The sequence below is a fragment of the Camellia sinensis genome, chromosome 9 (assembly GCF_055761805.1).
Source record: "Camellia sinensis isolate YWXY chromosome 9, ASM5576180v1, whole genome shotgun sequence".
Lineage (NCBI taxonomy): Eukaryota > Viridiplantae > Streptophyta > Magnoliopsida > Ericales > Theaceae > Camellia > Camellia sinensis.
In genome coordinates this window covers 89,252,391-89,262,228 of record NC_138969.1, presented here as the reverse complement: position 1 = coordinate 89,262,228, position 9,838 = coordinate 89,252,391, and the positions used below count along the sequence as shown (strand labels likewise).

Genomic DNA, 9,838 nt, shown 5'->3' with positions numbered 1-9,838 from the left:
GCATTTGTAAATGTCTCATCACATAAAGTGCTTTTGCTTTTGTTATGGCTCCACACAACTAAAAGATTTGCTCAAAATGCATTTCAAGGAAGCATATGTCCAAGTGTAATCATTCTTCTTCCCAAATTCCCTCTCTTTCTCCTAGATTCAAGGAGAGCATTCATTTTCATTATTATCTCTATGGTATAGTTGTCCACATGTGCAATCAAATTTATCCATGTGGAAGATATATACAGTGTCAAATTTGATTGTAAGCATTTGGTAATGGATATTTGTATGGATCACATGTCATGTTCTTATGTCTAAACATTTTAGTTTCCATTTTGTATCCAGCTCTTAGTGAATTTTTGCTGCATCATAGAGATTGAGAGTACGGGCTTGAGTACTGGACCCATTCTTCAATCTAATTCCCACTTGCTGTCCGAAACATGTGTAAACATGTCTATTGCATGGAGATGAATATGCCACGCCTTGCCAAGATATTTCTATAACACAGCCATGTAGAAAGAAAAATGTTTACGGAGAAGGAAATCAAAGGTATGTTAAACTAAGCCAAGTGGGTGAACATTTACAATGACTATGCATGCTAGATACCAAGCAATCTCTCAAGAAAAATGTTTTCATGTCTCCTTAGTCCCAGATATGATTGCTCAAATCTGCATTCAAATCTATCCATGTGGAAGAAGACATCGATTTGTGGAATCAAATCACCTGGCATCGACAGGAGATACACTAAAACATGCATGTGAATTTTCTTGTTTCTTCTTCCTGCATATTGTTCTTGTCATATTTCATTTCTTTAATGATAATTCGTTCTATTTATAAGTATGTTTGTGTGTGCAAGTACCTAAAATCTTCGTTTTCCATCGGCGACATATGAATAGTAGTTTCATTAGTCCTATGCACACACACGAAGAGTTGAACGCGCATGTGCAGCACGAGTATGTAGTTTCAAATGTGCACTGACAACCACTTAAATGTTACACTATGGTCAGAGGGCATGTGCATTTGGAGACACAAATGTGATCAATTGTTTTTTTATTAGATTAATTAATAGATTTATTACACAATATTTTTGTTTTACATTTGATTATTTTAGGTATACAATGCGAATCATGTGCCAAAATGTTGGTCGACGAGAAACATGCAACATGCAACATGCAGTGAAGTCATTATCGTGCCGTCTTTCTTAAAATACCAATGCCTAAATGGTCCCAGCTGACCAATTAAAGGTAGGCAATCAGATCCGACTTGATATTTTTAACAATCTAAATAGTTTCTAATAGTCCCTATATTACGCCATTTAAAGGCATTGAGTTAGCGACATTATTACCTTAGTTGTTGAGATCTTGAGTTTGAGTCTTAAGGTCTCAAAACCATAATCAAACCCACATCGCAACATCTTCAAACAGAGCATATTGTAAAAAGTTATGATTTTTTTATAGTGATAGTCACAATTTTTGGTAGTGTATTTATTTATTTATTTATTGTTTTATCAACAAAGTAAAAGTTTCATTAAAAATATAAAATTAAAAGTATAAGGAAATCAAATGCACAGAGAGAAATTTAGAGAGTGAAAACTCTCCTACTACTACAGCTCACATCCTCATAACTAACCTCTCGGCCTTGCGAGTTTTTTAAGATTAAAAGAACATAAACAAAATCCAAGTGAAATTCAAGAAGGGAACAAAAAACTAGTTAAGTAGATCTTAATTACACAACACCAAAGTGCTTGAATCCCACAAAACATTCTGTCCCACTGTACCATTCACTGTCTCCTAGGTTAGAACACTATTCCCCAAAGACACTTCCTAATACATTGTTCCACATCACCAAGTTGTGTCACATTTGTCCATTGTAGGAGAAGACCACGCGCACCCCATTCTCCCACTGCTAAGACTCTATCTCCGCTTCTTGTATCACTCCATCATCGCCCGACCACCAAACTGCTCCTACATTGCTCCTTCCTTGCAGACCCCAGCTTCCTTCAACATGAATAAACCCCAATACCAAAGAAAACCTGCCTCTACTTTATCTCCTATTCCGTTACTTTCCTCCATTACCACTACTGCATCACTCCTCACTGCCACCTCCCCCTTTCTAACTGAAACCATAAAAAATAGTGACTTTGAAATTGCCAAAAATGATAGATCTAAAACCATCTCTCCCTTTCCTCCACTACCACCACTATCGAACACCTATAGAACATCCATAACCGAAATACCCCAAAGAAACACCCATAATCGAGCACCCAACACCATAACTAAAGATCATAAAAGACCCTAACCAAATCTAAAGAGTAGACTGATAAGAAGAGGGTGGGAAAAACTAAGGAGGGGGGGAGGGGGTTCAAGTTTATTGAAAATGAAAAATGTACAACACAGAGAGAGAGAGAGAGAGAGAGAGAGCAGCTGGCCGCCATGGCCATTAGTGTCGACCGACCAATGGTGAGGTCCAAGATGAAGAGATGGAGGGCTTAGAGATAGAGAAAACTTATTATATTATATCTATGATTTTTTGTAGTACATGTTATATTACTTTGTAGTAAAAATTATGGCTAATGAATTTGTATTATTGCACATTTTTTTTTACCTTTTTCCTTGTAATTATTGTAACGAATCTTTAAGTTATGAATAGAAAAATTATATCACGTTATGGTCAAAGTTATAATTTTTTGAGGTTTTTAAAAAGTTATATGTGGAATCTTCCGAACGGGGTGTCTGAATGCACTTGACAGTTCAAACCCTCGGGTCTGGTTTCATGAGTGCAATGTGAAACAGAATAAGAGTCCAAATCTGGCAAATCCATAGAAAATTCACTAATCACAAGAAATGCCTAAAATGGACTATATCCCCAGATTCAGAGTTGTCAACTAATCTTTTGAGAAAATTAGGAAACGCATGACTCGTGCCAAAAGCCACTTGTCTGTCTCAACTAATAGGTCTTGGCTCGGAAACTTAGGTATGAGGGGGGAAGGTCATGAATTGAGCATCTCCGCTCACCCGATCAAATATTGGTCTTTACTAATTCATAGTAAGAGATTCATTACCAATATATGCTCATGTTCTGATTAATAATTCTAAAATTATTATGTGAAGTAATCAAGTATAGATTAAATTACTTATTTTGGAATGCTTTAATCACATGCATTTGAAAAACAGTTTGAAAATGTGCAATTCAAAGAAAAGATGACTTCACATACATAAAAATCAATATCATCCCAACTTAAGAAAAATAACCTCCATCCACTTGTAATCATAGAGATATATTACAAAAATAAGTAGCTACATGGTAGAATGCCAACCATAGTAAATAAAACATGCACAATTGGGACGCAAAGATGAAAGAAGCTCACCTAGTACTCATCAGCACCAAGCCAAGAAAAAGGGTTAGAAAATATGCATGAACCTAGATGCAACGAAACTAATGCAATAAATGCAATGGAATGCAACTAAAGACTTGGCGACTAACATGTGAAATATGAGCCATCTCAAAACATGGGATTACGTACATAATCACACGAGATAAATAAAATGACAAATAAGATGAGCCAAGCATTTATGCATGAAAAATGGATGCAAAACATGGAAGAATGATGAAATAAAGAAAACATGATGCCAAGATATGGAAAGCTTTAGATAAAAGAGATGAAGAATGTGAGAGAGAGAGAGAGAGAGAGAGAGAGAGAGATGAATATACGAGCATCTATACTGAAAGGAAACAAAATGACAAGAATAATGGAAGGTAACTATGCTAACAAGACTACCAACTGAAAATAGAGAAGCTACAAATCAAGAGAAACTACAAGATATTAGAAAAGAAAATGAGCCAAAGTACTTATCAATCATAGGAATGCAAGAGAGAAGTACTAATCCTCTTGGAATGCCACTAGAAGTAAGATAAGATGAATTTATCCTTAATCATCAAGAATAATGAGAGAATTGAACCCATCTCAGCCATGAAAGCTTCCAAGTGAACATGATAGAGAAACCCCAATCCCAATCACCACAAGCTGAGAGAAAGAGTAACAAAACAAAGAGGAAATGAATATATCTACTCATATAACCATGAAAATAATTAAAGCGGAGATAGATTACCCTAAACAACCATCAAGTAATACCAAACATTACATGATGATTATAAAAGCAACCAAGTAACAAAGAATAAAGAACTAAAAATAAGCAAAGTCCACCATCACTACAAAAAAAAAAAAAAAAAAAAGCTTTGGCAACACAACAAAATTCGTCGTGAAAAGGCAGAAATCACCGGCAAAGAACTTTGCCAGCCCATAGAGCTTTGTCGGTAACCCGTCGCCGAAAGTGTTTCAAGAAAAGTTTTTACCGACGAAAAATTCATTGCATCGCCAAAAGCAAGTCTTTAGCGACAAACATCTTTGTGGGCAAAAGTCTTCAACCATCGTCGCCAATTTACCATTGTGTCGGCAAAAATGGTTCAAATAAGATGATTATATGTCACTTTTGCCGACTCAAATTTGCATCGGTAAAAATGATACTTTTGACGACAACTTGATTGCATCGGCAAAACATCTAATTGTTTAATAAATAAATAAAAAATTAATTTGGTATTTGGGATAGCAAAAATTACCATCACAAATAACAAACTACTTTCCAATAAAAAAATTATTAAATAATATCCACACTTTAATTCATTGACATCCATATATAAATAAAATCTAGTTATGATAACAACAATAGCCCATGTGTTCTTACAATCCAAAATTTAAGTTTATGTACAACAATACCTAAAGTTAAACCAAGCACAAAATAAATAAAAATCAAGTCAATCCCAATTGGAATGATGTGTTTAATGCAACTATAACATCACCTATGACAATATGCAAATGCATGTCAACAAGCCTCTTCTCATTTCCAATTAGCACTGGAGCAAGATCATAATCTCCATCTTCGACAACCTACATTGAAGCAAGAAATTTGATTCGCTTTTGAATTCCACAGAATTTGAATCCATTCAAACTAATTAAACAAAAACAAATTTGATCTTCGATTTAATAGAGACGGGAAGAGAACCACTTCCCCCACTCTTTTCTTTATTATTATTGTTATGAAGACTTTCAATGAACATTCCAAGCAACTTCAATAACTAATATAAACTTCCAGTAGGGACATACATTATGGCTGCCATTCTTTTTTCTTGTTTGCTTCTGAAAATGTAATTCAAAGACATGCATTAGATATTAAAAAAGAAAAAGAAAAAAATAACAAAAAAAATAAAAACAAAAATAAAATAAAATAAAGGACAAAACAAAGTTATGAGCCTCAATTCAAAGACCTACATTCCACATAAATTGAACACATTCAAATTTATTAAAGACAAACAAATTTCATCTTCAATTTAATACAGTTATTTATAGCAAGCAACTCTTCTCTTTGTAATAGAGACCCTAATAGGCAGAGTTCAACTTTATGATGACATCAAAGAACACAATCAAATTAAACATAGCTCAAGAGACCACCAGGAGCATAAATGGCGGAAACAACATTGTCCCATATTTAAACAAAACAAAAAGACCAAAACAAATTCACAACTCCAAAAAGATTATATTATTATATATCAATGAGTAACACATACCAATTCCTTTTTTTTTTTTCCGGTACGTGCTTCAGGATTGGTTTTGATTCCAATCATGTGTGTGCGCATGTATGTTTATGTATGCATTCATGTACTTATCAAAAAAAAAAGAAATTGTTTACATATATGCACAGAGAGAGAAAGAGAGAGACCTTGAGAAGTGGCAGTGGAATGTATGTTGCAGATGGGTTTCCAGGATTAACGGTAGTAACAAGCTTTGGGGTTGGTTTAGTTTCCCGCAAAGTCTTTTCTAGCCAGTCTGAAAAGCAAAATATCTGATAAATGAACAAAAAAAAATATGTAGTGCTTTGTTTGATATGCCCTGTACCTTAATGAAATCAAATAAAAATTAATTTTCCAATACTCACTTACAACAGAGAGTTAAGGGCTTTAATACTTCACCATAGATACACTAGTATATCAAAAACTGTTGTAAAAGTTGAAAAGAGAAAAACTTTTAAAGGAGAAGATGATTAAAATAAAAAGAAAAATGAAACACAAGATACTCAAGTAATGGAAAATCACCAACCCAGTTTTCCATCAAATTTGAAAACAAATTAAATTCAAGATATTAGTATTTCATTTTTTGCTACTACAATCTTTGGGTCCCTGATACTATAGTAATTGAAATGGGCTTCCATAAGCATTTCAAAAGTCACCAGCCTGCTCTAGCCACCACCAGATGAAACCACAGGCTTAAGGCAATTAATCAATTCAGGAAAGTGTCCAATTCACAATATAAACATAATTCAACAATCATAATGTTTGTTGCAGAAGCACTCCCATCAAATAACAAAATTATAATACAATTTATGTTGTTTAGCAAGAATCTGGCACATAATACTCAACAAGATTCCTTGAGAAATTGACAAGGAAAAGAACTATGATATTTTTCAGGTCATGCACAATGCACATTTCATACTTGCATCGGGATGAAGTGTCTTTTGGATTACTAGGACCTGCCAGAATGTTAGTAACACCTGTCATCTGGAATGACATGTACGCATTGAAGTAGTATGGTGCAAACATAACTACAGAATCCGCAGTATCATGCAATGTGAGAACTAAATTCACAAATGCCTATAATCAGAATGGGTAAAAGCCTTTTTTAGAATTTATGAAGGATGGATGAGTGGAAACTTCTCTGTTTTAAACTATGAAAAACTTCCTGAGATTAATATTCATCCTATACTAAGCAAACACTGAACATTTAAGTATCAAACGAATTCTTAAATGAAGGCAAGGAAGGTCATCGCATTAGACATATGTGGAACTCTTCTTTCTTTTCTTTTTTTTTTTTGATTTTTTTTGATAAGTATGGAAATCTATTTTTTAATCAAGAAAATTAACAAAAGAAAACAGAATGCAACATTGCAATGTGTAAAGAAAGAATATTGCATAGTATGCAAGTACGTAAACATTTTGTGATCTTTCATACATCGTCATGCCAGATATTACCAATCAGGATAAGACTATAAACACCAGAAGGAAAACGTGGCAACCTTAGGCATATTTATCTGCTTGTTCTTAGGGAAATTATGACTCATAAACACCTATACTACTCAAAAGGTCACAGTTTTCTACTCAGAAGGGCAATGACCTTATTGTGAATTTAAATAAATATGGTTTCCTAAAACTTAGCAAGAAGGACAACAATAAGATAAAAATGCATATGAAAATAATGACTACAAGAAACCAAAAGAAGTGTAAAAGTCAGCACATATGCATAATGAGGCAATGCCATAGCTTTATGTTGGCCTTCTCACTCCTCAACATTTTCCCACGTATATTAAAAACCAATATTGAGAGCACAATTGACCAGGCACATTTGTTATTTTTACTAGGTCTAAAGAAAAAACAAATAGACAACAGGCATGGTCACCTGATTTGGAATTGGTTGCTATTTCTGAATCTCAAAAGAGAGAAAATTCTGGGAACAACTATCCCACATTCGAGGTATGGAAACACCCATTTATTAAGCATATAGAGAAGAAAAATGAAAAATAAAAATAAAATCACGTACGACCCTTCAATACCTAGAGATCAAAAACAAAGGAATTACCTTGAATGGAAAAGATACTAAAGCCCCAAGGAAGATAGATAACAAATCTTCTTCCCTAAAACTTAAATTGTAATTTTTTCATAAAAACTCTTCCATTCTGTCCAACCAAATTAGTAGAGAACACAATTCCAAAGTACTCAAGCCTTCTTATCAGATTCAAATCCCCTATAATCAATCACAAACTCTTGCATTCTGTCCAACCAACTTAGATTTTGTTTTACAGCATATGGCACAATTCCGGGCAAATTAAACTTTTTTTATTATTTGTTTATCTATAATTTGCAACAACAAACCATTTTTAATTTCATAATATTGAAGAAGTTATATAGAAATTCAGCATTGCCCTAATTCTAGCATTTCCTAATTCAGCAACAAATTCAAAAACATTGCCCTAATTTGAATAACATCTCACCCCAAGCAACTGTCAGGTAATCAATGTAAACGACTTATATTCATCTTTGGATGATATTACCAATGTATAATCGATTATATAAAGCATCAAAGTTCTGTATATATGATTTGTGTGTATATATAAATATATATATATATATATATATATATATGTCTGTGTGTGTAAACAGAGAGAGAGAGAGAGAAATCGAGAGGGAGACAGTGAAAAGGACACGGAGAAATCGAGAGGGAGAAAGAGAGAGAGAGAGACGAAATAGAGGGCATACCTGAGAGACAAACCGATGATGCTCCAGCAACCAGGGGTACCCTTGCGGTGATACTCTAGCAACCCTTGCGGTAATGGCGATGGAGCCAAAGCTACAGAGAAGAGGGGCAGAGGCGTGAGTGAGAGAGGGAGGGTAATCGACTTGTATTGTAGAGGCAGATAATTATACCCAAAAAAAAAAAAAAAAAAATTAAAACTAATTTGAGAAGTATAAAAATCAAAAATATATTTTTAAAATTTTTAAAATTATTTATGAGAGATAAAATTATATAAAAGTAATAAGTTTTTTCTTTTAATTTTTTTCACCACTTTTTTTTAGTTTTTTAGAAAAAAAAAAAAAATCTGCAACAAGTTTCTGAAAATAAAATGAAACATATTAAAATTGATAATCTAACCACATTCTTTGAAAAAGTTTAGATTATCTCAAATTAGTCATCTCAACTTAAGAGTGTGTTTGGACTTGATAGGTTCATTTTGTGATCTAATTCAATAACTAGAATATTTAAAACTCTTTGAAAAGTTATAATAAAAACGCAAATCACTAAATCACCTCATTTCAACAAAACTTTTACCGACGAATAGTGTTATCGTTACTAAATGTATAACTCTTTGCCCACGCCAACTTGTTATCGCCAAAAGTAAGCACACTAATAGCGACGCTTATTGTGTTGCTAAAAAATAAGCCTTGTAGCTAAAATTTTTGAAATTTTGGCGCCAACCAATAATTCTGGTGCCTAGTGAATTTTTTTTTTATTTTTTTATTTTTTTTTTTAGCGACGGTAGTAAATTGCGTTGGTAAAAGTTTACTTTTACCAACGAAATTGATCATTGTGTCGCCAAAAATATAGTTTTGGCTATGAAAAATTGACATCATCGCCAAAAGTAGTCGCCAAAAGTGCAATTTCTTGTAGTGCATTCTCATCATGGAATGGATGAGACGGTGGAACTCCTTTGATCATCAAAGATATGGAAAAATCCATGATAATCATAGAAGTAGCAAGCAAAATGGAAATTAATCAAGATGCAAATCAAAGAAGTGGATATGAATCTACATCATCTCTCATGGAAAAGAATAAGTGAATACCCAAATCCATGTTAAAAGCATATGGAGATAGTAGATTACAAATCACTTCTAGGGGGAAGCCATGTTTGGCTTCCAAGAAAGTAGAGAGAAAGTAGGAGAAAATGAAAGAAAATGGAATCTACAACTCTTTAGCCACCAATTTAAGCTCATCAATCACCCAAACTATCTCATTAAACAACCACAATTGTCCATTAGAATGTGAACGTGGATTGAATCATGAAGATTAAACATGTTTAGATGATGAAAAAATTGGTGAGAAAGTGAGAGAAAATGAAAGACAATGAAAGCAAATAAGAGAATTATGGAAATAAATCATAGGGTATATACAAGTCCAAAACTAATCTAAATTACCAAAGCAAAAAAAAAAAAAAAAATAGTGTTTGGGAGATGAGAAATTGAGAAAGAA

The 9,838-nt window shown here is 33.4% G+C and overlaps 1 protein-coding gene across 1 annotated transcript; it reads right to left on the bottom strand.

Annotated features, from left to right (window-relative positions):
• Nucleotides 1-3,686: 3,686 nt before the first annotated feature.
• Nucleotides 3,687-9,442, bottom strand: LOC145799605 (uncharacterized). Its single transcript, XM_082889205.1, has 6 exons — nucleotides 9,433-9,442; nucleotides 8,350-8,489; nucleotides 5,763-5,885; nucleotides 5,150-5,182; nucleotides 4,846-4,933; nucleotides 3,687-4,012 (listed from the first exon to the last, which is right to left on the bottom strand). Exons 1-6 carry the CDS (start codon nucleotides 9,440-9,442, stop codon nucleotides 3,924-3,926), a joined length of 483 nt encoding a protein of 160 aa, XP_082745331.1. The 3' UTR covers nucleotides 3,687-3,923.
• Between the last annotated feature and the right edge of the window lie 396 nt (nucleotides 9,443-9,838).